The sequence below is a fragment of the Globicephala melas genome, chromosome 1, assembly GCF_963455315.2.
Source record: "Globicephala melas chromosome 1, mGloMel1.2, whole genome shotgun sequence".
Taxonomy (NCBI): domain Eukaryota; kingdom Metazoa; phylum Chordata; class Mammalia; order Artiodactyla; family Delphinidae; genus Globicephala; species Globicephala melas.
In genome coordinates, this window is record NC_083314.1 from 187,764,018 (window position 1) to 187,791,701 (window position 27,684).

Below are 27,684 nucleotides of genomic sequence, written 5' to 3' on the forward strand. Positions count from 1 at the left end.
GCGCCTGGCGCAAGGCCTGCTGGGGCCGGAAGTGGGGCGCACGCTACGGGCCTGCAGTTATGGCGGCGGCGTGGACCCGCAAGCGGTGAGTTGAGGCTCCGATCAGGCCTCCCGGCGGGCGCTTGCATCCAGAGAGGCTTCTCTTGAACCTCTCTGTGTTCCTGGGGCGGCCGGGCTGGGGCACATCGGGCTGGCGGGGAGTCATGACTCCAACGGCATGGCCCGCAGGCGCCTGGCGGAGCTGACGGTGGACGAGTTCCTGGCCTCGGGCTTTGATTCCGAGTCCGACTCGGAGCCCGAAGGAGCCCCAGAGGCGGAGACGCGGGCGGCGCGCGGAGCGACCCGGAGCCCGGATGGGCCAGGTGGGAGTCCCTTGGCCAGGTGAGTGGAGCGTCTTCTACGGGCCGTGTGTAAGCAGAGCCCACTTAACCGTCCTGGCCCGCCCCACCGGAAGGGTGCTGACCACTCCTGGGGCCTCAGGACTGAGGCCTAGGGACCTCTGATCTCTCCCCCAGACCTTTCGATTTGTTTATTCTTCCGTGCGGTATTTACGGAGTGACTGCTCCGTGATAAGTCATCCCGGTGTTGGGAAACGCTGGAGGATAGTATTCATTTTTGGCCCAGGAGAGCTTACTCGGTCTTGGACAAACTACAGCGTGTAGGGCGGTGGAAGAAATAAGTGCTGCAGACAGGAAAGAAGAGCAGAAGGAGCTGGAGGAACAGGGAGCATAGGTGGGAGCTTCTGCGGCAGCGTTAGGTGGAGGGGATAAGGCCGTTTTATGAAACCTGAGGGAGTAAATTGCAGCAGTAGGGGAAGAATGTCTGGGTGTTTTAGGCATTAGGAACAGCAAAGGTCCTGAGTTGGGAGTGAGCCTTACGCAGAGTTCAGCATGGCTGTGGCAGGAATGCGAGGAGAGTAGTAGGAGGTGAAGCTGGAGAGACGGTGATGGGGCTGGATCTCGTAGACCGTTTATATGGCGTCTCAGTACAGTTAGAAATTATCCTAGGGTTTTGAGTAGTGAAGTAACGTCGCGTGACATGTAACAGGATGGGTCCCTCCGATTGCTGTGCTGAGAGCAGGTTGTAAGGGGCTGGAGTGGCCAAGTGAATTGAGAGATGATGCTGGTTTGAGAGGAGTCGTGAGACTTTTGGAAGTATTGATGATGAGATCTCGTGGCAGAGTGCGCGCTGGGTGGGAGAGACAGAGAGGGTTTACCTTTCACGTGAGTACCTGGAAAGGGGGAGTTAGCGACAGCTGAGGTAGAGCAGCGTGTGGGCAGAGTAAGTTCGGGGGAAGCTGCAAGTTCAGCGTTGTTTTGAAACACGCCTTGGGTTTGAAACACGTGTGCAGAGGCTGCCGGACGTGTGAGTCCGGAGTTTGGGGGAGAGAGAGATCTGCTGAAAACTTGCTCTCTGGAAAGCTCCCTGCCTTGGTTGTTAGCAGCTGCTGTGGAGGGAGCAGACGAAGCCTCATAGGTTCTCTGAGGAGGACAGGAAGGCTGATCCCCCCTCCCCCCTTGGCCTTGGCTGTGCCAGCCGGTCAGACTTGATGACCCCACCTTCTCAGCCGGCGTAAGGGCCGTGCGTCTGAGCACAAGGACCAGCTCTCTCGACTGAAGGACAAAGACCCTGAGTTCTACGAGTTCCTGCAGGAGAATGACCAGAGCCTGCTGAACTTTAGTGATTCGGACAGCTCTGAGGGCGAGGAGGAGCAGCTCCACTCCCTGCCCGACGCGCTGGAGGTGAGAGCCTGTGCACAGCTGGGTGGGGGCGGGGGCGTGTTTGTGGCCTCTGCATCTGGTCCAGTGGGGCCCTCTGTGTCTGGTGCAGGAGGCGAGCGAGGAGGAAGATGAGGAGGACGGGGCCCCCAGAGGGCCTATGGGGAGGAGGAGGGGCTCTGCCTCTGTGACGCTCGCCACGGTTGAGAGATGGACGCAGGCGGCGAAGGTGAGAAGTGGGCCGCTGACCCCGCCCCAGCTCCCGTCCCCCTGCTTTCTTTCACTTACCTGGGGCAGTGCAGGTGGGAGGAGCCCCCTCTGATCCCGTTCAGCACGAGAGAGAATCTCGCAGTTTTCCCTGCATGCTAGGAGGGCTCAGGACTGCATTCTCTCCTTCATTCAGAGACTAGGGCCTCTGCCTTCTCCTTTCCTCTCTTTTTCTCCAGGGCTCTCTGAAGTCCACTGTGGGCAGGACATAGTCTCTGTGCCTTTGCTCGCTGGTGGAGCCAGGGCCCTTCTGAGGGCCTTGCAGTGGTTTCTGCGGGGAAAAGAAAGGCCGGAAAGGGAGGACTCCAGATACCACTTGGAGTTAGCCATTGTTTAGATTCAGGCTCCTCCGCCCCTCCCTCATGGCCCTTCCAGGAGGATGCTGGACTCTTTCTGTTCCTTGCACATGGCTCCGTAACGCTGCTCCCACCTCTGCTCTTGGTCTGAGGATGTGGCCGAGGATGCCTTCCTCTCATAGAGCAGATTCCTGGAGCCCCAGCTAGCTGACTGCTCCTCCAACATTCTGGGTCCTTCTGCCCTTTTAGCAGCACCTCACTCCAAAGCTATTCCACGAAGTTGTGCAGGCGTTTCGAGCAGCCGTGGCCACCGCCCAAGGAGAACAGGAAGGCACTGAGACCAGCAAGTTCCAGGTCACGGACAGTGCTGGTGAGCTGGGGTGAGGGGACCAGGGATACAGTCTCTGTGTTCCATTTTCTGTCCTGAGAGTGGCATCTCTGGTTCCCTCGTTGCAGTGTTCAATGCTCTGGTCACTTTCTGCATCAGAGATCTCTTTGGCTGTCTCCAGGAGCTGCTCTTTAGAAAAGCCCCGAAGGACAGTAGCAGGTAAGAGGGAGGAGAATGGCATGGGGCGGCATGGTCGGGCCCTGCACTGGGGAAGGCAGGGGCTCTGGGACCTAGGGGCCCATTCTAGGCCTAGCTGGCACAGAGGGATGCGGAGGACAGAGCCAGGCTCTTTGTGGGGCTCTTGGGAGAGGCTGGACACTCAGGGCCCTATGGGGGTAGCCCTGTCCTTCCTCCTTCCTGCCCAGAATTCCTCAAGGGCCACAGAGTGTGTGCTGGGCTTTGCTCCCCTGGCTTTCCTGGTCAGGATTCTCACTTTTCTCTTTGGACAAGTCAAGTCTTGTCCGCTCTCCTTGCTCTTTGGCTGGTGCGAGTGTGTGTGTCTAGGCAGGGGCCCCATCCATGCTGGCTCGAGGACCTTGACTTCCGTGTGAGAGGTCAGTTGAGCGAAGGCCCTGGAAGGTTTCCAGAGGGGGCGGAGCAGCAGCCCGCATTTGGCAGCTTGCGGGCTCCACTGGGGCTCCCAGGAGCTTGCGGCCACGTGACCGGGAGGCAGGAAAGGCTTGGAGGGTCACACTCACCCCGACACTGCTCAGAGGGAGAAGGAAGCTCCAGGGAGAGGTCCGCCGGGACCACCTGGCGGGGGAGGAGGAAGAGGCCGGGACTCGGGGCTGGGAGTACCTGGGCCTGGGGGCATGGTCGGGGCTGGACTGATGCGGCCGCGTAGGGGTGGCTGCCTGAGGGGGCAGGGCAGCTGGCTGCTGGCGAGAGTGGAGGGCCACAGGCAGTGAGTGAGTGGGCAGCAAAGAGGCAGCGCTCAGTGGTGCTGGCGTTGGCTGGGTGCGGGCTTCCGTGGGGGCCGCTGCAGTGGGGAGAGCGGTCACCATGGAGGACAGCGGGCTTGGGAGGAAGCGGCAGCGCCGCCTGGGTCGTGGCTCCAGGTGCCCAGCAGCTGGCCTCAGCCCATGGGGAGGCTAACAGGGGCCCCTGTCCTTGGTTCTTTTGCACACGTTAGCAAAGTTAACAGACACTTAACGTGCTGAGTTTTGCAAGTGTTGAGAGGCGATGCCTTTGAGAAACCTCCTAGGCACCAGTCACTGCTGCTGAAATTAAGGTGTAAATGACTTGATCTCTGTAAAGCGTATGTGGCCCGGGGAGTTCCCCGGTGGTCCAGTGGTTAGGATTCGGTGCTTTCACTGCCGTGGCCCGGATTCAATCCCTGGTCGGGGAACTGAGATCCCGTAAGCCGCAAGGCTAACAACAACGACAAAAACTGTACGTGGCCCAAAGGAAGACAGCTTGTTGTGCTGGTTGGCGATGCCTGGGTCAGACCTGGGACTGCGGAGTGTGGGTGCCTGAGAGGCCAGGGGTCTGTCTGGGGGCTCTGGGGGAAGTGGCTGGCCCTGGGCTCAGACAGGAAGGATGGTCAGCCCTCTGGCCGGGTGGGGTGGCCTGTGGGGGGCTTGGGGCTTGGTGGTACCCCTCCTTAGGTGTAGCTGTGGGCCATCCTTGAGAGAGTCCTGGTGTGTCTCTCGCGTCTATCCAGCTGGAAAGGTCCCTGAACTCATGGGAAAGATGGGGGGCGGGGTGTCTCACCACAGGGCCCATGTGCCCTTGCGTCCTGGACACTGTGTGTGTCCTGGATGGGACGTGGCTTGCGGCACACCCCTGCCTCCTGGTGGCCTCCTGGTGCCCTCCTTGTGGCCTCGTGTCTGAGCTGGAGGGCGCGGTCTCCCTGCAGGGTGCGGCAGCCATCCAGCAGCCCGCTGTGGGGGAAGCTCCGGCTAGACATCAAGGCTTACCTGAGCTCCGTCACACAGGTGCAGTCCTGGGGGGCGGGGCCTGCCGGGTCACATGGGGGCCTGGCCGCATCCACCGGTCCAATCCTTCCTCGTATCCCGGGCCTCGCTGACCTCTCCTGCTTCCCCAGCTGGTGGCCTGTGTGGCAGAGACGACAGTAGCGGCGGCCGTCCTCCAGCACGTCAGCAGCTCCGTGCCCTACTACCTGACCTTCCCCAAGCAGTGCCGCATGCTGCTCAAGGTGTGTTGGCCTCAGGGCAGCCCAGCTGCCGGCTGGAGTGCAGGGGGCATCTGTGCCACCCCATGGGGTTCTGTTTTTGGGGCACACTCGAGGCAGCACAGCCCAGTCACGCGAGGACGGGCTCCCCTGGGGGGCGGGGGGCAGCTTTCTGGCACCCACGTGCATACATGCGCTGGACAGCAGAGGTCAGTTTTCACCATACGGCCTTCAGGAGGGGTGACGTGCTTTGGTTTCGCTCCTCCCCGATTGAGCCCTAACTCGGGGAGTTCCCCGGGGGGGGTGCTGTGGGAAGGACTGTCTCTGGCCGGGCTCGGGGTGGGGGGTGGGGGTCCCGGGGCAGGCGGTGACAACTCGCCTCCACAGAGGATGGTGGTCCTGTGGGGCACGGGTGAGGAGACGCTGCGTGTGCTGGCCTTCCTGGTGCTCATCAAGGTCTGCCGGCACAAGAAGGACGTCTTCCTGAGCCCCGTCCTCAAGGTAGCAGTGCCCCCGGCTCTTCCGTTAGGGTCCGGGTTGAAAGTCTTGATCTGAGGGCTGGGCAGGCTGCCTTTGTGGTCGGTGTTTCTCGCGGGTGCTGTGACCCTGGGCAGACCCAGGTCCTCGTCATGGCTTTCTCCAAGAGAAGTGGGGGACGGGATGGCATGGGGACAGGAGCCGTTGGTCCCCCTGGGGCTCCACATGGAGTGGCCTGCACAGCTCTCCCCTCAGTGGACGAGGACATCAGACGTGGAGAAGGACGGGGACCCTGCTGCCTGGCTCTAAGCCTGGGGTGGCCTGCCCTGCACAGAACCCTCTAGAAGCGCCCTGCATCAGCCTGGCGGGCAGCTGGGGCTTCTCTGCCTCCTTTCCTTCTGGTCCGTCCACGGCCCTTGCCCTTTCGCATGATTATTCATGCTGCAGCTCCCTCCTTCCTGGGTGTCTAGGCCTCCCCGTAAGACCCTTCCCCTCGGCACTGCAGACTCTGCCCGGGGCCGGTGGGCTGAGCAGCAGTGGGGCCTCGAGAAGCAGGGCCGTGCGGCGGGGGGGTCTGCGGCACACGTGGCTGGGCCGTGGTTCCTGCTGAGGCGAGCTCTGAGGGAAAGGCCCGGGTGTCTGCAGGGGGCTTGGAGCTGGGTGGTGGGGGCATGCGGCCCTGGGAGCTCAGAGGTGGCTCTGACTAAGGTGTTTCCGGCAGCAAATGTACATCACGTATGTGAGGAACTGCAGGTTCACCTCCCCCAGCACCCTGCCCCTCGTCAACTTCATGCAGCGGACTCTGACAGAGCTGCTGGCCCTGGATGCGGGCGTCGCCTATCAGCACGCATTCCTCTACATCCGCCAGCTCGCCATCCACCTGCGCAATGCCATGACCACGCGCAAGAAGGTGGGTGGGGGCGGGGCCCGACCCACTGCGGGGGTGGGGGCCCGGCCTCCTGCGAGAGGCAGCTCAGCCACTTGGCGGCAGGCGCCAGGGCCCTTGCTGGCGGGGGCTGTGGCATAGGTGCAGGGGACCCCTTCACCTGGGCGGGGCTGACCGGGGGGACTGCGCTCTGCCCAGGAGACGCGCCAGTCCGTGTACAGCTGGCAGTTCGTCCACTGCCTCCACCTGTGGGCCCGCGCCCTCAGCACCATCTGCCCCAGTGAAGCTCTGCAGCCGTTGATCTACCCCCTGTCCCAGGTTGTCATCGGTTGCATCAAGTGAGTCGCGGCTGGGGGGTTGCCCCGAGGGCCGAAGGAGGTGGGGCCAGGGCTACACAGGGAGAAGGTTACAGGAGGCTGTCCTGGAGGTCAGGGTAGGGTCAGGGTTGTTCACAGAGGGTCTGGCCAGTGCCCCTGGCAGCTGGGGCCTCCAGGTGTGGTGTCTGTGACTTGGCAGCACCTGAGGAAGGTCTGGGCTGAGGCTGTCCGTGGCCTTGTCCCCGGTATCCCAGAATTGTTGTCAGCTGGGCCTCTTGGTTGCCTGTGACCTGGTACCTTAGTCCAGGATGCCGCACACACGTGCATTCTGGGGACGCGGGGTAGAGGGGACTGTGTGCAGTTTGAAGGCATTTGGGGTTATCTGCCTGGACGTCTTGGACAGAGCAGGTTTGGAGTGACGAGGCACGGCTGGGGTTGGTTTGCCTATGAATATCATGCTGGTCTGTGGGGGCAGAGACGGGCGGAGCCACACGTGGCCGGCAGAGGGCATCCTTGTTCTCCTGAAGGGAGAAGAAAGAACAGTTTTGCTGTCTCACGTGTTAAAATGAAATTGAGTTGCTAGCCAGGTGGGGTGGGGTGCCCGCCCCCGTAACTGAGCAAGGAGGCAGGTCCTTAGAACTGCGACTTCGGTGGGGGTCTTCTGTCCTGCTTTTATCTGTCTGAGGCTGGTGTGGCTGCTGACCCTGCCGGGGAGGAGCCCCTCCTGAGGTTGGAGCCCAGGGGGTGGGGAGAGTTCAGAGGCAGCGGGGCCAGGCAGGTGAGGCTGGTTTGGGGGTGTCTGAGTCTGGGGTCTCTGCTCACTCCCGCCTTCCCACATCCCCAGGCTGGTCCCCACGGCCCGCTTCTACCCGCTGCGCATGCACTGCGTGCGCACCCTGACACTGCTCTCGGAGAGCACAGGCACCTTCATCCCGGTGCTGCCCTTCATCCTTGAGGTGAGCAGGTGCTCGAGGTGGGGCGGAGGGTGCGGGAGGGAAGACGCCTCCTGCCGCATGTGGCCCGACTACTCCTCAACTCGGTGCAGCTCTCCTGAGTGCTGGCTCTTTGCCCATAGCACACGGGTTGTGAGGGTGTTAACTGTGTGCGGTGCCTGCCCGATAGGCAAGAGTGGCACCGCAGGTGAGTACGGCTGCTCTGCTGGGCTGGCCCGAGGGCGCTGATTTTAAGGCACAGACTTGGGTCGATCTGGGTGTTTCCCCAAGATTAGAGTGAGCGGCGGAGCTGGGCTGAAAGCCCCGTCTGATTCCAAAGCTGTGTTCCCTTTGCTGCCTCTGTGCGTGTGTATCCGTGTGTATACGTGTGCACGTAGCTTAGGTAGGGAGAGGCTTCAGTCCAAAGGCTAGAGGTCCACTAGGGCCGGGACCAGGCTGTGGGGATGCGATCGTGGGTGAGGAAATTGCAGTGATGGTGACCCTGTGCAGGAGGGACCCTTCTTTGTCTCCAGACACTGGTTCTCATGTTTTTCTGGCCCGGTTTCAGGAGGGGGACAGCAGCAGTGTGTAAGGGTGTGGCCTGGTCCTGCCCCATTGACCAGGGCCCTGCTCTAGGGCAGAGGGACTCCCTTGGGGACCAGAGATCTGGAGCTGTGCGGGGAGGGGCTGGTGTCTGTGAGGCCGTGGGGCTGGCACTGTGTCTGGCCACTTGTCCTTGGTCTCAAGATGGGTGTCCAGAGACCCAGGGTACTGGGGTGGGCAGGCTAGGCTGACGGGTCCTTGGGGCAGATTTTCCAGCAGGTCGACTTCAACAGGAGGCCGGGGCGCATGAGCTCCAGGCCCATCAACTTTGCTGTGATCCTGAAGCTGTCCAAGGTCAACCTGCAGGAGAAGGCGTACCGGGTGAGCCCAGCCTCCAAAGGGGTCCGGGAACGCCCTGGGCGGGGTCACGGCAGGATGTCACGGGGCACCGAGGTCAGCGTGCGGGGTGACTGGAGGTAGACGAGTGTGGATGGGAGAAGGCCCGCTACCCTCCAGGCTTGAACCTTGTGGGCCTCCCGGGGCTGGGTAGCCTGATGAGCCTGAGCCCGAGTGTGGCTCCGAGGTCTGAGCTCCCCTCTGCCCTGACGCTGTCCGCTCCCTCGCTGCCTCAGGATGGCCTGGTGGAGCAGCTGTACGACCTCAGCCTGGAGTACCTGCACGGTCAGGCCCACAGCATTGCATTCCCCGAGCTGGCGCTGCCCGCTGTCTTGCAGGTGTGTGCCCGCTGCCCCCCGCCCGAGTCCCTCCGTGGGCCCAACCCCTCAGCAGACCAGACCGCCTCCTGACGGGCTGGCGCCCCTCGCGTGGGGCCAGAGCAGGGCAGCCCTGTCACAGCCGCACAGGGCCAGTGGCAGGGCCTGGTCAGCTTGGGGTCTCTGTGCTGGCATCACCTGGCAGCTGGGTCCCCGGGGCCGTGGTGTTGGGGTACATGCCTGGGAGCCTGAGGAGGGCGCTGGCCCGGGTGCGTCAGGAGGACCCCAGGACCTGTCAGCCCCGCTCTAACGTGCTACAGCCCAGGGCCTGGACCAGCCGTGAGGGCTCCTGGGGGTGTTGGGGCTCAGCAGGCTGCACCGGCCCCCGGCTCTGGGTCGGGCTGGTCTCACTGCATGCTTTCCCAGGTGCTCCTGGGCCAGGTGAGGAGGTAGGAGACGTTAGGGGGTCACAGGAAGCCCTGGCCGCCCACCTCAGCTTTTCTTCAGGTGACATTCGGGGTGGGATGGGGGGGGTCTTTCCTCTCAGAAGCCCCTTGGAGATCCGTTTACTTTCAGCCTAGGTTTCTCATTTCAGGGAGGCCTGTGCCCGTCTGGCCCTGGTAGTGAGTGGGGCAGCGTTGCTCAGACATAGGTGTGTGTGCGTCGTCCTCTCTCTGAGTCTTGGGGATCATGGTCTAGAAGAGGGTCAACAAACGTTTTTGGTAAAAAGTCAGATGGTAGATATTTTAGGTTTTGCAATCACGGCGTTTCTCAATCCGCTCAACTTGCCCGCAGAAGTGCAAAAAAATTCACAGAAATGCAGGAACGAATGAGTGTGCCGTGTGCCAGCACGACTTTATTTAGACAGGCAGCAGGCGGGATGTGGCCTGGAGGGTGGATCCATCCTGCCCCTGCCCACCCCTCTGCCTGGCCCACGGGGTTGGTGGTCATCCTCCCGTCAGCCCTTCGACCCCCACAGGTCCCTAAGGGCTGGGCCATAGAGTCACCCAACCCCCCCCCGCCCCCCCCCACACTTGCACTGGGGCTCCCCCCAACCTCAGGTGTGTCCCCCAGGGCTCTGAGACACACGAACCCATGACCCGCCCCCGCCTGCCTGTGGTCACCGCTTGCAGGGTGCAGAGTAGCCTTGTGCCTGGGGCTAGGCTGAGCCCCCCTTCTTCTGCAGCTGAAATCCTTCCTCCGGGAGTGCAAGGTGGCCAACTACTGCCGTCAGGTGCGCCAGCTGCTCGAGAAGGTGCAGGAGAACGCAGAACACATCCGCAGGCTCCGCCAGAGGGTCTCCTTCGGCGTGTCCGACCAGCGTGCAGTGGTCAGCTGGGGGCTGGTGCCGGGGCCCGGGGGCCACTGGTCAGTGTGTGGCTGAGGTCTGGGGCTTTGCCCGGGGTGGGACGTGACCCTGGATCTCCCTGCACAGGATGCCTGGGAGAAGCGAACCCGGGAGGAGGGGACCCCACTCACGAAGTACTACAGCCAGTGGCGGAAGCTGAGGGACCGTGAGATCCAGCTGGAGATCAGTGGCAAAGAGCGGGTATGGTGGTGGTGGGTTGTTGGGGATGTGGGCACGGCTGGGAGGATGTCAGCAGGGGTCGGTGGGTGCTGCCCCCAGCCACCCTAGCTGCACCGTGTGCTGGCGCTGCCGATGCTCTGATGAGGCGGATGGCGGGCAGAACCGGGGAGAGTCTGGGGGCTTCTCCCATGACCTTCAGGTGGAGAGGCCCCAGGGCTGTGCTGGGGCAGAGGCTGCTACCCCTCAGGCCTGACGGGCTGGGGCTTTTGGAGGAGTGAGTACTGGGCTGACCTTGTCACCTAGGCCAGCCTGTGGACACCAGAAGGGCCAGCAGGGAGGTACAGGAAGAGCTCTAGCTCTGTCTTTGGGTCTGGGCCTGATCGGTGGGTACGTGACGTTGTGACCTGAGGGGACAGCTTCGTGCCAAGCCGCATGACTGTCTGCATCCCTGTCCTGGTGTCAGTATGGGCAGGCCATCTGTTCTGGGAGTGATGGCTGAAAATTAGGGAAGGAGCATGGTTGGAGCCTGCAGCTTTGATGTCACTTAGCGGCCTCCTCACTGGCCTGGTAGGGCGGCTGTCCAGGGAGCCTACCCAGTGATGCCGACAAGTGTCCCAAAAGTGGCCAAGCGGGGTCCTTGCATGGGGGTGGGGGCTGGAGGCTAGAGGAGGGCCTCACGGGGTAGGAGGGTGCAGGACTGGGTCTGGAATGTGAGTCGGGCTTGGGCTTGGGCTGTGGCCAGTGGGCAGGCAGCCCTGAGAGCCCACCCTCACCTGCAGCTCTGGGTCCCTGTCCTTCCAGTTGGAAGATTTGAACTTCCCAGAGGTAAAGCGCCGCAAGGTGGCGGACAGGAAGAGTGAGGACAGAGCAGAATTCAAGGACCTCTTTGATCTGGACGTCGCTGAGGACGTCGACGCCGAGGACGCCGACGCCGCCCCCGACTTCCCAGAGAGAGGTGGGGCCCCCAGGCCTTGTGTCACCCCCTCCCACCACCACCTTTCAGGGCAGTTCTGGGTCCTCTCCCACTTGAACAGAGGAGACCTAAGGGAAAGTGGGGTCCAGGGCTGTGCCCCGGCCCCCGTCCTGCCTTAGCTGCCCCTCTGTGCGTTTGCTGGTGGGTCCACCCCCATGGGCTCTTGTGCTTGGTCCCCAGGGACGCCTGGGTCCCCAAGAGCTTGGCAGAGGGTGGAGGAAGTCAGCGGCTCAGAGGGTAAGTGGTTCCTGAGAGCGTGGGGTGCCGTGGTTTTTGAGCCCATCTGTCTGGGGACCGAGACTGTCATGGGGGATCCGGTGGGTGGGCAGGGCCATCGGCTCTAAGCTGGGCCCACGCCCTCCCCCCCTCCCCCACACACTGGGCCAGCTGCTCCATCCCCGCTGACTCTGGCCCCCAGCAACAGCAGCAGCGATAAATTAATTAGTGCTGTGATTAATTAGTGATGAGTAACCTCCCAGGCTGGCTTCTTCCTGATAAAGCAGAATTTATGTAGCTGTGCGCTCTCCCTGCAGATGGAAACCCAGACACAGAGGCGGGGCCGGACCCCCAGGAGCCGTGGCGGCTGGCCCAGGGGCCGGAGGATGAGCTGCAGGATCTAGAGCTCTCCGAAGACGAGGACGACTGAGGGCTGCCCGCCTGGAGCCTTGTGGGGGGCTGCTGCATGGCGTTCCCAACCTCACTAGGCAGTCAGGTGTGCTGCTTCCCGGCTGCGGCTGAGCCGAGGCCCTGGGGTCTGTGCCCACGCAGGGCGTAGATGGTGGATAGGGCTTTATTTTTACAACATAAGCGACCAGAAAGGACCAAGTGCTGTTCCAAGTCTTGGAGTGGCGGCCATAAACCACCGTGGGGCTGGCCTCCTGCCGCAGCTTATGGTGGCGGGTGAGACGCACCTACCCCGTGAAGGTGCCGACCTGGAGTGGGGCTCTGCCCGGCGTTGGCACGCGGTCACGCCGTGCGCACGGCCAACGCTGCAGGGCCTGGGGTGCGCCTGCGCCTTCTCCATGTCTGCTTTGTCCGCAGCCACCCAGCGTGCAGCACCCCCGCCCCGTGCCTGGGTTCAGTCCCCACGCGGTCTGCACCAGGCCCTGCAGGCACCCGCGGAGAGTCTTCGGAAACGCATTCTTTTCCTCTTAAATCATGTGTTTTCGTTTTAAAAATTGTGTTTTTGCATCCAAAACCGAAAGGAGGATAAGCTGTGGGGTTGGGGGCCTTTGCCGGGGAGCAGCCGGCAGTGAAGGATGGGGGGTCTGACACCAGCTCAGCACAGAGGCTGGGAGGGGTCCGTGGGCCCTGGGAGCAGAGCCATGGTTCCGTTCTCCTGCTTGGGTGAGGCTCGGCTGGCAGGGGGCTGCGCGCCCCCATAGGGCGAGGGGGCCGGTGCTGGGGACAGGGGCTGCTCCCCCGAGTTGAGCTCCCTCTCGGGAGCCCGCAGTGTTGGTGGCTGCAGCGGCAGAGCCACGGGGAAGCTGGCCATGTAGAAGACTCGGCCCAGGCGCTTGGCCACCTGTGGAGAGACGGGCCTGGATGGGGCCTGCGGGGCTGCCACCGTACAGCCACACGCAGAGCCTCAGTGCTGCCCCTCCGTTGTCTGGAGACCACTGCCCCCAGCAGGCGCTCACCTGGGCCCGGATCTTGAGAGCAGGCCCCAGCTTCAGCCCCATGGTGGTCAGGAGATGTTCCTCTGTCAGCAGGGGCAGGGTCTCCCCGTCAATTCCCTGTTCTCTGAAGACCTGGGGGTGGGGGGCACAGTGTCAGGGCATGAGTGCCAGGGCCGTGCGTCCTGGGGTGGCCTCAAAGCTCTCCAGAGGAAGCGGAGCCAAGAGGAGCGGCTGGCGCAGTTGCAGGAAGAAGCGTCAGATGAAAGTCTCCTGTGTGTTAGGCACGTGTCCCACCTTGGAGGCGGAAGCACTGACAGCACGCACTGACTGGGGGCACTGGTGCATACCCCACCCCCGCAGTCTTTGAGGAGAAACTTGGGGTGGGAAGCAGCACTGGGTAGCGGGGGTGCTCAGACCGTCCTGGGCGGGTCCCCTCACCGGTGCATATTCTCCGCAGCCGGACAGGCCGCCCACAAAGCTGCAGACGTCGTCCACTGTCCACTTGCTGACATCCTCGGGCGCTGTGGCGCCCTCCCCATCCATGAAGAGGCCCCCCGTGGCGCCTGGGTTGGGGGTAGAGTGTTACTAGGACTCTGGCCAGCTCTTTCCTATGCTCCCACCCCTGTCTGCTGACCTTTGCTCGCCCTAATTGTTCAGAAATGTTGGACTGATGACGGAAAGGGATCTTTCTCCCGGTGGACGCCCTCCCTGAGACCCTGGGTGGGGGATGGGGGACGGTCTCCTTCCACCCCATGGAGGGATCTAAAGGCATGGCGGGGGTGCCCACCTGTGTGGAAGTAGGGGCTGACCGTGTAAGGCAAGCCCAGGGGCAGTGGAGGGGGCAGCATGGACCCTGAGGCAAGCCCCTTCCCCTCAGAGCTGGCCCCTCCAGTTGGGCCCTGGCCCCCAGCAGCCACCATCTCGGGGTCCTCTCCGTCTGAGTCCTTGGGGGGCTCATCTTCAGAACCGTCTTGTGCCCAGAGCCCAGCCCCTGTGGTCTCCTTGGGCTCACTGGGCCGGGCTGAGGCAGGGCTGGGGCCCCCCTTCCGAGGAGCTCGGCGGGCAGGCTCCTGGGGCGGGGTGGGGGGACCGGGGCCCGGGGGTCCCTGGGGAGGCAGGGCCAGCAGGGGCGCAGAGCTGTGTCTCAGCACCAGCATAGCCCCGCGCCGCTGCAGCTCCTCGGCACCGTCGGGTGGGCGCAGGGCGGCCTCGGGTGCCAGCAGCTGCGGCCGGTGCGCGCTCTCCAGCTCCTTCTGGCGCAGCAGCTCTGCTGACATCTCCAGCCTGGCCGTGGAGACAGACCGCAGAGTATCAGCCAGCTCGGCAGTGACACTTCCCGCCCCGCCGCCCCACCCCCCGGTGAAGCACCTACCGGGCCAGGTTCTGCTTCCGCAGGAGCTCCTGCTGCCGGGCGAGCATCTCCGCCTGGGCAGGGGGCAGGAAGCCGTAGCCTGGTGGGAAGGGGACAGACCACGAGGCCGGGTGGCCGAGTGGTCCAGGGCCACCCAAGCCCGCCCTGGTCTGTCCTTGGCTTCCATAGGGGGAGGGGCGGGTTCGCCGGGAGCACTGATGGACACGCGGTCTGTGACAGACGAACCCGGCTGGCCCCGCACCAACAGCCCCACCCCACCCCCCAACCTCCGGGGCACAGAATCGCGCACCAGCCTACTCCTCACCTGGGGTCTGGCACAGTGCCGAGGGCACCCCCAAAAAGGGGGGCCTGAGGTGGGGGCCCAGGGCGATGTGGGGGGCATTCTGGGGCGACAGCAAGGGGGGCGGCTGCGACAACTCCCTGTGGACAGCAGGGTGGTGAGCCGCGCGAGCCGCAGCCTCGGGCCCCCTCCCCGCGCGCCCCCTTCTTCCCGGAACTGCCGCCCCCCGCCCCCGCGGCCCCCCGCTCCGGCCGCCTCTGCTAATTGCCGGCCCCGCGGGCGGTCGATGTGCGCCCGCCGCGGCTCGGGTCGCCTCCGCCCCCGCTGGCGGCGCCAATTAATCTCGGCGGCGGCGCGGAGGCGCTGGCCCGGCGGGCGGCGGCGACTGTGGCGGTAATTACCGCGCTGGGGCCCCCGCCCCCGCGGCCCCTGCCCCTAGCCGACCCTGCGCGGACGCGGCGCAGTTAACCGCGGTCCGGGAGGCGGCGGCTGCAGCCAGAAACTCGCGGGCGCGGGCGCGAGGGCGGCCTCCCGGCGGGAGGGGCGGGGAGCCTCCGAAGTCCTTCCGCCCCAGCCCCCTCCTGGGGTATTCCGGCCCCTACAAGCCCCGGAGGCCTCGCCTGTGCTGCTAGCGGCTCCGGTGTCTGAATCGGTACTGCTGGGGGGCTCTCCCCGCCCCCAGCTCTCCTCCGACTTTGGGGTTCCCAGACCTTGCACTGCCCCCCCTCCTCTGCCTCAAGCCCCCTCACCTACCTGTTGGGGGAGCAAAGCCCTCAGCTGTCTCAGGGGCACCTGGATTCAGCGGGCCCCACAGCTGCTCCGTGGAAACACACCCCACCCAGAGAGATGGTCACCCCCACACATTCTACCCCAGAAGTGTTCTGGGCCTCTGCCCGGCTGCCACCAACCGAGGCCCGAGCACAGTGCCCGGTTCACTCAGGACCCTGCGGCTGTACAGCGGCGAAGGGGAAGTGCGGGCTGTGGACCTCACATGCAGAAACCAGGTGATAGGTCTGCCAACCGCAGCTCTGTGGCCCCGAAACAAGCACAGGGAATGTAGGGGTCTCTCTGAAATGCAGGCACCCCGATACCTCTCTGAGAAGGACGGGGCGCCAGCTGGGGCGGTGACGTCTCGGTGCTGAGCCAGGCCCTGCTTCCGACGCTGACCTGCTGTGGATGAGGGCAGGTGGACTTCCAGGCCGCTGGGGCTCCTCACGGCTGCCGCTGCCACCTCCTGCCGGACCCTCAGGAGATCTGAGGAGGGGGCAGCAGCAGCAGTGACCCAGAGGCCAGCCCCCACCAGGCCCTCATGTCCCCCACACCCTGGAGTACACTGGCCAAGGACACGCAGACCCGGAGCACATTCTCCCACCGACCCTGCTGGTTCGTCACCGGGACAGAAAGACGAGCAGAAGGCCATGGGGCAGGGCCGACACCAGACATCCCAGCGCAAGGCCCGCTGGTGGCACCCACCGGTCTTGGGAGGGGGGCCAAGTGGGCATTTGTAAGGGATATGGGGATGTCAGAAACAAGAAAGTGGTTGGGATGGAGAGAGGGAAAGGTCTCACGCAGGGGAGTCTGGTGGTGCAGGAACCAGAGTTGAGACTGCCGAGAGCAAGGCTGCAGAGCCCGTGAGGGGAGGCGTCGTGCAAAGGCCCCAGAGTGAGGGCAGTGGGACCTGTCCAGGAGTTGGGGCGGGTCTCCAACCCCCTCCTAGGTAACACCCGGGCCCACTGTGCGGTCTACGCACTCTGCTCCCCACCCCTGGCCCTCTGTCCTGTTCAGGGCCGGACCTCACAGTCCCCCCCCCGTAGCCCCCCCACTGTGCAGGCTCCGCCGCCACCGCCTGTTTATAAATTAATTACCCGAAAAGCGGAGGTGGGTCCTGCCCGGGGCCGGGTGCCAGGCCGCCGAGCCCAGCCGGCGCGGCCGCCCGCATCGATCCCGATCCCGGCAGGGCCCCGCGCCCCCGCCCGCCCGCGGCCTGGGTTATTTACCGTCGGCTCTGGGCGGGGGCGGCGGGCGGGGGCCTGATTGACAGCCCGACTCCGCGCCGCTCCCCGCGGCCATCGCCCCTCCCCGCGCAGGCCGGCGGAGCCGGCCCCAGGCAGGGCAGGGAAAGCAATTAAAAAGGAAGATTTTTAAATTATTAACATTTGGTGAATTATTCAGGCTCTCGGTGCCTGACTGCCCTGGGGGACAGTGCCTGTGTAAGGAGAGGAAATCCGGCCCCGTTTTCCCAGCACCCTCTCACCCAGTTCCAGCCAGAAAGGCAAGCCCCCGGCCCCAGCCCCCGGACTGGGGTCTGCAAAGCCCGGGTGCAGCTGGACAGGGTGCTGGACTGTGCCCTCGCGGTGGCAGGGGGGCTTCCAAGCGTCCCATCTGGGAGCCGGGTGGGATGGGCATGGCGCCTCTGTCCGGAGCGCCTTCTGAGCACTGGTGAAGGCCGGGCGGCCAAACCTGAACCGTCGCCCATCCTGCTTCTGGACGGACGTCCACAGTGGACTTTCAGGGGCTGACTGCTGCCCCGCTCTTGGCCTCCCCGAGGAGGGACCTGGCACTCGCCAGACGGAGCCGTCCAGACCAGGGGCCACGGGGCCCTGCGTGCGCTGGGCCTGGGGAAACCCCCACCTCCCACTCTCGCGTGGGCTCCCGAGACTTAGCTTCCTCATCTGTGAAGTGACAGTGGCCATTCGAGGCCCAGCTGGGAGAGTCTGTGGGAGACCTGTTGTGGGGGGACTCCCCCAGATCCACCCAAACAAGCGCTGCTTGGGCAGGGGGAGGAGGAGGTGGGCCTCATTGCCCACCTACAAGGGTTTTCGAGGTTTGAGGGGCCGAAAGACCTGCATGCAATCCCAGCCTTGGTGTCAGCAGCCAGAGACCCCAGGGCCTCTTTGCAGGGTGAGCAGAGACCTCTCGGGACAGGGAGAGTCCGGTGCACGTGGTGGGCTCTCATGCTGGGGAGGGGCTACATACCGTGGCCGGGGAGGCCCAGGTGGTAGAGACGCTGAGGGTCCTCAAAGGTGCTGGCCTCACTCAGGGCGGACACCAGCCGGCGGTAATGGTCCTCGGGGGCCATGCCGGGCCCTAGTTCCGGAAGCAATGGACCCTCTGTGTTGGGCAAGCACAGGAGAGGGGGTCTTCCCCTTCAGATACAGCCGAGGGGGAGAGGCAAGGGGCTCCCCTCTTAGAAACTGCTGCTGTGCTGACCCTGCCCTGCAGAGGGTCCGGGCTGTCCCCCTTCCTCTCCAGTGCCTGTGCCTCCACCCCCCGGGGGTCGGGCTCACACCTTGAGGGGACTTGCTTCGGGCTTTCTTCTCCGAAGGGCAGTCACCGCTGATGTGGGGGGAGCGACCCAGCCTCTTGCCCAACAGGTCACCTGGGAGAGGGCAGAGTGAACCCCGCCCTGCCTCTCAGGGCTCGTAGGGGCCAGGGCGGGAACAGCTCAGGCCCACCCCAATACCGGCCTCAGTCCCGGCCCAGCTCCAGCTCAGCCTGGAACCACACCCCTCATTCCTCAGGGGTGCCTGTGGGTCCTGGCCAGGTTAAAGCCGTGCCCAGCCTGGGGTCCCTCATGTGGGGCTGGGACAGGGCGAGGGCCTGGGACGGTCCAGACCCTGGGCTCTGGACTGTGTGTGCATAGATACGATGGGAGATCCACAGCTACGGCCTCAGGTAGCAACTCGGGACCCCACAGGTGCCATGCTGCCCGCACCAGCCAGACTAGTCTCCTCTGCAGGGTAAGGAGCCTTCCTCAGCACCCTGATTTGACTGGAAACCAACCTCTCCTCCTAGGGTACGGGTGAGGACCGGCAGTGCAGTCCCGTGCCAGGGTACCCAAAGCTCTTCCTAGAGGCCACAGACCCCGGCACACCTGCCACACCCATTCTTCCTGGGCCCCTGCCCCCAGGCCACATCCCTCACTGCCCCCAGAAAGCCCGAGCCACCACCCTGGCCTGGCCTGTCACACACATGCCCACCTGCCCGGCTGGGCTAAGCCCCCAAGGGCACCCCAAGCAGCCTCACCCACTGCGTACAGCCGCTCACGTGGCCCAAGCCCCGCCCCAGCCCCACCCCCATCCTGAAGTCCTCTCTCAGGTACCACATCCAAGCCATACTCATCCATCCCAGCCCCTGCACCCAGACGCCAGGCTCCCTCCCGAGCCCAAGGCCTGGGAGGTTTCTGTGGAACAGCTCAGCAATTGGCTTGGTCTCCTGGACCCACCACAGTTACCTACCCTAACCCACCACAGTGCTGGCCTCCCGTCCAGACCCCGTGCTCCTGGCCCCCTCTCCATCCTCACGGGGCTCTGGGTGGGTGAGGGGCCCGCCTTCTCCTTATTCCTTTAATCTGTCATTTTTATCAGGTGGGGAAGTGCGTGCAGATCAATCTGCACTTTACAGCTGACAGAATGGTGCTAATAACTTATTGATCTCGGCTACCTCCTGCCACTGGCCGGGGCCCAGGGGCCTAGCCCCAGGCCTTGCACCGGGAGGGACGAGGGACCGCCCAGACGAAGGGTCCTACCTCAGTGACCTAGCAGGATGGGTGGGGGGGGTGCTCAACCTGCACAAGGCCCCTCGGGAAGCCAAAGGGTCTCCGGCCAGCAGGGCTGCAGCGTCCAGCTGTGCCAGACGGGAGGGTGGGTCTGGGCTGGGTCCACACCTGCTGCCCGAACCCCACCCTGTACGCACGCCTCCTGGACCCAGAGAACGACCCAGGGCTCTCACCTCCCTGCGATCTGTTTCCCATTTTCCATGCTGGGGGTGGGGCTCCTCTCTGCCTGGGAGAGGTGCTGGGGAGCACCTGACTGTGGGGGGGACCCACAGTGAGAACCAGGCCCATGGCCGCAGGGGGCTCCTGCCGTGGGGGTCTGGGGCTCACCAGGCCCTCATGAGGCCACATCTACTCACAGGCACACCCGGGGCAGCCAGAAGCAGACACACACACGGTCGCCAGAGGTCTGCAGGGCCGCCCCAAGCCCTCTCCTCCCGACCCTTCCGGCCCGGGTAAGAACAGGACTGACACGTGCTGCTGGGGCTGAGAAGGTGAGGGCGGGCGAAGGCCTCCACCCAGGGGCCGGCCGCAGGACGTGGGAGCCGCTGAGAAGTGGAGTCCCGAGAGGAGGGCAGGGCTCGGGCGAAACCTGGACACACGTGGTGCCTCATGCAGACCACGTGGGACCCCCGAAGTGCTCATATGCGGGCCTTGCACCTGAGCACAAAGAGTGAGGGCACCCTGACACACGCGTGTCACACGGGCGTGAGTGGATACCCAGGCCTCTGGCCGGGTCCGGGGCGCACACGCGCACTCAGGCCACGCACCATGGGGAGGACTCCACGTGTGCAGGCAGCAGGGGGCCTGGCGGCTCAGAATATCTCAACCACTGTGGGGCTCCGGAGGCTCCCCCGATTGATGGGGCAATTCGATTTTATCAGCCGCCTGCTCCGCCCCCAACACGGCTCCAGAAGCAGCACTCCCCCAGAGGCCTACCTAGGCACAGGCACACCTGGAGGCCCTGATGGGGGTACTCAGGTGTCCCAGGACGGTGGACCATCCCCTGCCCAGCCTTCCTGAGAGCTGCAGCCACTGCTGGGAACTCCGTGGGTTTGCCCTGGTCCATAGGGCAGCAAGGGACCCCTGCCACCTCCTCTCAGCACCCCCCCACACCTTCAGCCACAGCTCAGCCATGCCGCACAGTCTCTGCAGTGGTGCCTCGTGGGTCCCCAAGTTGTCCCTCCCTCTGAGCTCCTGCTGTCACCAAGAGCCGCCCCTCCTCAGGGACAGAGCTCCTGGGCCAGCACACTCCTGCCCCACCCCTGCAGAGGTCCAGGCCCCAGTCCCCCTTCTCTCAGGGCGTGGCCCCCTTCCCTCTTGGGGCCCCTCGCTCTGTGGGGTCGGTGGGTACTCCGCGCGTGCAGAGCGTGTCCCTGCCCATCCGGGAGCCACTCCCAGGTGTGCACCTCGGAGCCTCCGTGAGGCCTACACTCCCTGACTGTCCTGCCTTCCGCTGCCCCTGGGGCCTCCGCCGCTCCAAGCCCCCTGCAGCAGCAGCCACGGTGGAGCCACCGCCTCCGCCTTCTGTCTGCACGGCTGGCCGGGATTAACACAATTACCATCACACAGAGCCCCGGGGGACAGCCGGCCTCGCCCCCTCCCGCCGCCTCCGCTGGCCTCCCTGGCTGCCCGCCAAGGCTGCTGGGGGCGGTGGCGGCACCCAGAGCCGACGGGCAGAGACGCAGGGAGGGCCGTGGGGCGGCCATGCTCTCGCTGAGCTGCCCTGGCTCCGGCAGCCCCGTCCTCATCCCCCGCCACCCCCCCACCCCCGGCACTGCCCTGGCCCCTCACCTGCGGCTCCCAGGCCGACCTCCACGCTGCCTCTCTGGAATTCACAGCGGCTCTGATGCTCGGGCATAACGAGGTGGCGGCTGCGACGCAGGCTGGATATGAGGGTGGGGAGGTCGCTGTCCTGGCTGCAGCGAAGCAGATGGGGAAGGTGAGACGCGGTGGGGCTCCTGACTGAGCTCGCGTGTGAGCGCTGTGAGCATCTCCATTCCCTGGTGGGCGTGGGCTCTCACCCTGACCCACGCAGGCGCCACCTGGGCCCACCAGCTCCTGCCGAGTGTCGGCTGGACGTGGAGGCCTTGCCCTCAGACCCCACTGCTGCTCCCAGGGAGGGTCTGTCTGGAGTGCAGGGCTGGCCCTGTCCTGCAGTGCTCTCTCCAGAGAGACCGGCCACGGTGTCCCTGCCTCCTGCCTCGGGGGGCCTGCTCCTGGGGTGTAGGCTGCCAGAGGGGCCCAGCACTCATTCCTGTGCACGTGCTAAACTTGCAGTCACCCATGGACTCTCGATTTCTTCAAATAAGGAAACCGAGGTTGAGAGCAAAGTCTGCAGCCAATGAGGTGTGCGCGTGTCCAGGGACACACAGGGGCGCACGCATACTCACCAAGGCCTGCAGACACACACAGACAGACGCGCACCGCGGTCCCCGGTGTGCCCGTGCTCAGGACACTCTGTTCTCCCCAGGGCCCCCGCCAAGAACCCTGGGATGAACACAAATTTAACTTCGTTCCCTCATTTCTCTTACTGTCAAATCAGCTCAATGCCTGTATCACAGAACCCCAGAGAAAAGAGGGAGGGAATGGTCCGCCAACCCGTTTGCTCTTGGGGCTCTGAGAGCATCTCCTTTAGCACAGGGAAGGGCCACTCGCCACCTTGCAGATGCAGCCAGGAGTGGCAGGAAGTTGGGATACGACAGAAGAGGAGCAGGGACGGACCCCAGCCCGCCCTGTGACACCCCAGCGCTCCCTCCCCAGCACCCTCGCTCCCCAGCCCACCCTGTGACTCGCCAGCGCTCCCTCCCCAGCACCCTCGCTCCCCAGCCCACCTGTAACGGAGCAGCCTCCTGTCTGGGCCACTGCAAGGGGGGCCTCCACTGAGTGACCTGGGAACCAACCCTAAACCTCATTAAATAGCCCCCAGCACCCCTCCCCCCAGCCTGGGTGGCTGGAGCGCGCTAATCCAGAGCTGGCCCCTAAGCAGATCAGTTTCAGCTCCGAAGCCTCCAGGGCTGGGCTCTAGAGCCTCTGGGAGACCCTGATGCAGGCTCTCTCCCACCCCCCACCCCCTTTCCCTGGAGGCGAGAAGGCCCCCGCCGCCGTGCAAACAAGAGGGCAGGTGGGGTGGGAATAAGTACTTTATGGGATTAATTGGCAGCAATCCTCACCCCCTCTATCATCCTCATCGATGCGGGGGCGGGGCGGGGTGGGGGGGGTGGAAGAGAGAAGTGCTGTCCTCAGCACCAGGGAGGGGCGGCGGGTGCCTAGCGGCGAGGCTGCTGCTGCCACGGAGCTCTCCCTTGAGGGGACCCCCTTCTGGTGTCCCTAGGACTCCTGCAGGAGGGGGACCAACTCCCCAGAGACTGAGGAGTAGGGTCAGGCCCCATCAGTTTGCTCCCCATGAATCCTCAGTCGAGAGCCCCACGCAGGGACTGGGTCTGCCCCCCTCACCACCACCGTGGCCAACAGTGCTCTCACTCGTTGGTCATTCAGGCACGGGAGGTGCTGCAGCCCCAGGGAGGTGAAGCCTAGTGGGAAACAGGCCACAGTCCGCCCACCAAACCCCTGCTCCCTGCCTTGGGGGTCTGCCCCATGGGCCCCAGGAAACCTGTGTGGTCACTCCGTCGTTCACTTTACATAAAGCCTGGTGTCATTCACGCCAGGCTTTATATAAAGAACCGTGAACAAATTTTGTACACGCCAGCCTGAACACGTGTGAACCCTCAGATCCCGTCTCCCCGTGAGGGGCCCTCGGGTTCCTCCAGTGCCTGCTGTGCTGTCCAGCCCTTGTCCACCTCCGGGCCAGCTCAGGGGCCTCGGGAGGGCAGGGGCCACATCTCCTGCCTGCTGCCCGGGATGCAGGGGGCCTAATGGGGAGCTCCAACCAGGCAGGTGGTTCACTGCAGTCACGCAGACAGAGGGACGGGGACGAATGGACCGACGGATGGAACCGATGGACAGACAGACAGATGAAGATCGATGGATGAAGTCAGATGACCAGACAGACGGAGGTGGACAGACAGACATGGACAGGCGCTACTGGACCGACAGAAAGGATGGCAACAGCAGACAAACAGATGGACAGAGCCTGAAGTACAGACAGCAGACTAGAGACAGAAAGACACATGGACAGGGCCAAAAGGAGCCAGGAGGAGACAAAGACAGAGCCGGGGTGGGGGCAGTGTGAGGCTGCTGGGCCGTGTGCTTGCCAGCCCTCCCTGGCCAGACGCCGGGGTGTGCAGTGGGGGACTGGCGGGGGGGCCGATGGGCTGTAAGTCCTCTTAGCTGAGCCCCTCAGTCTCTCCTCTGGCAAAGTCCAGAAAATCAGCCCTGCTGCTCTGAGCGCCTGTGCCAGGCCGAAGGAGCACCCTCACACTGGGGCCTGGCCTCTTGCTAGGGGCTCCCTGCGTCTGGACACCTGGGCCCTCTCCCACATCCCATGGCCAGGTGGGGTGAGCAGGGGGCTACAGGCAGCGGAGGAGCAGCCTGGGATTTCCCTACAGGCTTCGCTGACAAACTTATCATGTAGCTTCCCAAGTAAAAGGCTCATAAAACGTCGTCAATGTTCATGACGGTTCATAAAAATGATCAGTTGAGTGGGCAACTTCAAAATGAGGTGGAGATAAGTTTAAAGATGTTTTCCTTGTAATTTGGCTCCAGGACCCAGACATTCTCAGAAATGTAAATAATAACACATCCGGGACTTCCCTGGTGGCACAGTGGTTAAGAATCCGCCTGCCAACGCAGGAGACACGGGTTCGAGCCCTGGTCCGGGAAGATTCCACATGCCGCGGAGCAACTGAGCCCGTGCACCACAACTACTGAGCCTGCGCTCTAGAGCCCGCGAGCCACAACTACTGAAGCCCGCGTGCCTAGAGCCCGTGCTCTGCAACAAGAAGCCACCGCAATGAGAAACCCATGCACCGCAACAAAGAGTAGTCCCCGCTCGCCACAACTAGAGAAAGCCTGCGCGCAGCAACGAAGACCCAACGCAAAAATAAATAAATAAATAATAACACATCTGGCACAAAGCCAGGCAGCAAGTGGGGCCACTCAGTGCTGGACGCCCACTGCCTGCTCGGTTGGGCCCTTCCTGGGCCTTCCCTGGAAGCGCTGGGCCAAGACTTGACCCCACTGAGCAGACATCACAAGCACCACAGCCTGGGCTCTGCCCACAGACTATCCACCCCTGCCCTTCTGAAACGGGGGACTTGGGTCTCCCCAACACGCCCCAGCCTCCTCATCAGGTTCCCTCATTTTTATCTCCTTACTACATCTTGGATTGGCAGCCCCCTCAGCCTCTCTGCTTCCACCATGCCTGGATCACCATGGACTGGAGCAAACCCCCAACCTGCTGGGCGGGGCCTCCAGCAGGACCTTGTCAAAACATACACTGGTTACTCCCCTGCTCAAGAACTTTCAGTGGCTCCCCACGGCCTGAAGGACAATGCCAACAGTCCCAGCATCTAAGGCCCTTTAGCATCCAGTTGAGCCAGGCCTACCAGCTTCCCCTCCTCCCTTCTCACATCCCCTTCCCTCCCTCCTCCATGTCTTTGCAGACATCCCCTTTCCCTAGTGAACTCCTATGCATCCTTCAAGACCCCACTCACACATCACCATTCTCACATCCCAGTGGTTCTCTGGGAGGGTGGGAGGGGCTGGTCATGGCCTTAGCTCTGGGCAGATGGGTTTCAATGTGCGAGGGGGAGCGCACTTTGGCTTCAGGGTTGGGCAGTCCAGCACCCACGGCCGTGCTGCTGTCACAGCCTAGGCACAAGTCAACGGACAGACAACGGACTAAGGAGAGGAGGAGGGGAGGGAAGCTGGAGAGACTTAGAAGCAGACCCAGGGGACGTGGAGCAAGAAGGCTCTGTCCTGCGCATGCACAGCATGTGGGGGCAGCCTGGCCCCAGCCTGGCCCTACCTGCAGGACGTCTCTCGGAAGGAGATGTTCACATCCCAGTGGGTGTGGACTCTGCAAAGAGAGAAGCAGAGGGTCAGTGTGGCCTCCAGGACTCGGCACGGGGACAGAAGGACGTGTGTGTGTGTGTGGGGGGGGGGGCACACCCTGTGTCTGCCCTGGAGCGCCAGCCTCAAGGGAACTGGGCTGGCTCAGAGCACCCTCAACAGGCCGGCGGCTGCCGCCAGGACAGGCTCACGGGGCAGAAGCCAGCTCCTGGCCTCACCAGACAGAGGAATCGGGAAGGGCAGAATTGAGAGCCCGAGTCTCTGCTTCTTGTTGCAGTGGAACCAGAGCAGCCCCCACGCTGTGCTGGGGGTGGGGCTGTGGCTTCCTCTGCACGTGTCACTTGTGTGACTGAACCCAACTTCCTAGTTGCTAGAGCTGCTCCGGGCAGGGAATGAGCCCCATGGCCACTGTCGGCTCCAGTGGTGGCCCCTGGGTCCCGGCTGCTGCCAACCTGCCTCCTGAAAGCGACCATCACACAGCGGAGGCAGGCGAGGGCAAGAAAGGAAGCAGCTCTGCCCTGTGCCCACGCTCTCATCCCAGCAGCACCCCTGAAAAGGCCCTCGGGCTGATGGAGGGCAGTGGGAGGCCCACGTGGTGCTTCACCTTAGCACGGGTAGGAGTGGGGGCGGCAGGGGGGGTGTGTCTCGGGTGGCCCGGACGGTTAGGGTTAGGGTAGGAGAAACTGGAACATGTTAAAAGACCAAGCAAGGGGCTTCCCTGGTGGCGCGGTGGTTGAGAGTCCGCCTGCCGATGCAGGGAACACGGGTTCGTGCCCCCGTCTGGGAGGATCCCACATGCCGCGGAGCGGCTGGGCCCGTGAGCCATGGCCGCTGAGCCTGCGCATCCGGAGCCTGTGCTCCGCAGCGGGAGAGGCCACAACAGTGAGAGGCCCGTGTACCTCAAAAAAAAAAAAACAGACCAAGCAGGAAGAGAAAGGGCCTAAAATTCTGGGGATGCACAAGACACGCCGGACAGACAGATGATGGACCTACAGATGGATGGAAGGATGGAAAAAGGGGTGAGTGGACAGAGGGAGGGGCCTCTGTCAGGAGGGGAGAAGGTGGGAGGTCAGGAAGGGTAGCCTCAAGCCTGGGAGGGACAGTAGGAGCCGGGGGGAGTGGCACCTCTGGTGAGAGCGAGCGTGGGGCCCGCCCAGCTCCCCTTTCCCCGCCTGGCTGCGGTGCCGCCAGACCCTCCTCCTAGAGACGCCTTCCTTCCTCACACCCAGTGGCTCCGGGCCTCCCGGCCAACTACCCTCCGTGGCCTGCTCTGGCCGTGACCGCTGGTGATGCCCGCTCCCCGGCGATGCCACCGAGTCCTGGCCCGACACTCGGCCCCCAGGCGGGGGCAAGGTGGGCTCGCAGCCATCCTGTGGCAGGTCCCCGGGGGTCCAGGTTCTGTTTCAGCCGTGGCAGCTATCAGCGTCCACGGAGACACAGCAAGCTAAACTGGGGCCCTATCCCCAGGGCAAAGGCCCCCCACCCGAAGCCTGATGTGGCCTTCCGCTGCCTGGAGACCCCAGTTCTGCCACCTGCCAGAGCCCGCGTGCCCTCCCACCCTGGCCCTTGAAGCACCTTCTTTTCATGATACGGACATGCGGGTCGTCCTCCTGCTTCAAGCCCAGCCGCTGCCCACAGGCCGGGCCACTCCTGTCACTGTCACTACTGGCTGAGAAGCTGGGGGTCAGCTCCTTCTTCAGGACACGGGCAGGGGGCAAGGCAACTGTCCTCTTGTCTGCCAGCCGCCCCCGGTTCTGGACAGGGAGTGGGGAGAGGAAGGTTAGGACAAACCGGGTCGCTCAGCTTCCTGGGTGCCTACAGCAGAGGGGCCTCCAGCCTCCAGGACCGTCACAACCGGCCAGAGGCCAAGACAAGAGCAGGGGGGCAAGGCCTCCACCAGGAACCCCTGAAGAGACTGCCTTCCACTCCACCCTGGGGGGCTGGGGTGTGGCAGTGCCTTGTCGGGGCTCCACACTCGGCCCAGGCCCCTCCACAGGCACTCGCCTGCTGGAGACCAGCGCGGCTTTCCCAGCTCCAGGGAGCGCAGAGGGGCCGCGAGTACCCGCGGGACGCTGTGGGTCCTGTCACCGTTCAACGTGCAGTTACCTCTGCCTGCATGTCTGCCTGGCAACCCCCCTCACACTCTGCGTGAACCCCCCACCCATGCCAAGCCCACCTTCTGATTAGTGCCAAATGGAGCCCAGCTCAGGGGGAGCTGAAGCTGACCCCTGGCAAATTGCAGGTCTTTGGTTCACAGGTCACCTGGCAGCTGAGACCCTTTGTCCCACGGGCCCTGGGGGGGGCTCTGCCCCCTGGGTTAGGAACTAAAAGATTCGGAGTTTTTCAACGAGGCGCACCTGTCCCGGCCCTGAGACCGCCACGTGAGTGGGGAGCAGGGGCACACGCGCAGGGCCCCCACAGAGGCGCTCAGAGCCCACGCACAGCCGGTGGCTCGTGCTCGGGCCCGCACGGTATGGTACCTGCCAGTGCCTGCAGGCGCTGCCACCCTAGGTAAAAAAAGTTCCTATTGTCTGGTGGGCAGGGGGCTCTTTCTTATTTAATAACAGGTGACTGGTTCAGGGAGGTGGCAGGGGCCTGGGGCTTACCTAATTCTCTTTCATCTTTTCAGTGACCGAGGTCTCCTAGGACCCCACCCTCCTGTTGCTAGGACAACGTGTCCCCGCCACACGCAGGACACACGCAGGAGCTTGGG

The 27,684-nt window shown here is 63.9% G+C and overlaps 2 protein-coding genes across 11 annotated transcripts in view; one reads left to right on the forward strand and one right to left on the reverse strand.

The window, feature by feature from the left end:
• Positions 1-12,367, forward strand: NOC2L (NOC2 like nucleolar associated transcriptional repressor). Of its 4 annotated transcripts, none has more exons than XM_030882523.3 (19): positions 1-85; positions 229-381; positions 1,568-1,742; positions 1,831-1,947; positions 2,534-2,651; positions 2,738-2,828; positions 4,528-4,606; positions 4,717-4,827; positions 5,191-5,304; positions 6,002-6,190; positions 6,365-6,504; positions 7,328-7,439; positions 8,226-8,339; positions 8,591-8,692; positions 9,858-10,001; positions 10,107-10,220; positions 11,001-11,154; positions 11,353-11,409; positions 11,706-12,367. In XM_030882523.3, the coding sequence occupies exons 1-19, from the start codon at positions 60-62 to the stop codon at positions 11,816-11,818; spliced, it is 2,223 nt and encodes a 740-aa protein (XP_030738383.1). In that variant the 5' UTR covers positions 1-59; the 3' UTR covers positions 11,819-12,367. The 4 variants fall into 4 exon arrangements, with proteins under 4 accessions (XP_030738383.1, XP_030738376.1, XP_030738398.1 ...); XM_030882516.3 differs by having other exon boundaries at positions 2,531-2,651; positions 11,706-12,366; XM_030882538.3 differs by lacking the exon at positions 11,353-11,409 and having other exon boundaries at positions 2,531-2,651; positions 11,706-12,366.
• The window catches only part of SAMD11 (sterile alpha motif domain containing 11), a 22,520-nt gene continuing 4,594 nt past the window's right edge, over positions 9,759-27,684 (reverse strand). For 4 of the 7 annotated variants that reach the window (XM_060284809.1, XM_060284827.1, XM_060284834.1 and 1 more), the window contains exons 3-14: positions 26,547-26,725; positions 24,928-24,978; positions 20,793-20,917; positions 17,733-17,822; positions 17,420-17,554; positions 15,535-15,697; positions 14,468-14,583; positions 14,164-14,242; positions 13,579-14,075; positions 13,230-13,354; positions 12,813-12,923; positions 12,336-12,697 (exon numbers count right to left, since the gene is read on the reverse strand). In XM_060284809.1, coding sequence (XP_060140792.1) covers positions 12,452-12,697; positions 12,813-12,923; positions 13,230-13,354; positions 13,579-14,075; positions 14,164-14,242; positions 14,468-14,583; positions 15,535-15,697; positions 17,420-17,554; positions 17,733-17,822; positions 20,793-20,917; positions 24,928-24,978; positions 26,547-26,725 — 1,917 coding nt within the window. In that variant the 3' untranslated portion in view covers positions 12,336-12,451. Of the gene's footprint in view, positions 12,924-13,229; positions 13,355-13,578; positions 14,076-14,163; positions 14,243-14,467; positions 14,584-15,534; positions 15,698-17,419; positions 17,555-17,732; positions 17,823-20,792; positions 20,918-24,927; positions 24,979-26,546; positions 26,726-27,684 lie in introns of all 7 variants that reach the window. The other 3 variants (XM_060284814.1, XM_060284806.1, XM_060284817.1) reach the window with 3 other exon arrangements.

Bases quoted from the DNA above. Each gene is read 5' to 3' on its own strand.
- NOC2L (XM_030882516.3), top strand. From the start codon at position 60: ATGGCGGCGGCGTGGACCCGCAAGCG. The intron at 6,191-6,364 runs GTGGGTGGGGGC...CGCTCTGCCCAG, and splicing joins CCATGACCACGCGCAAGAAG to GAGACGCGCCAGTCCGTGTA. The intron at 10,002-10,106 runs GTCAGCTGGGGG...CTCCCTGCACAG, and splicing joins TGTCCGACCAGCGTGCAGTG to GATGCCTGGGAGAAGCGAAC.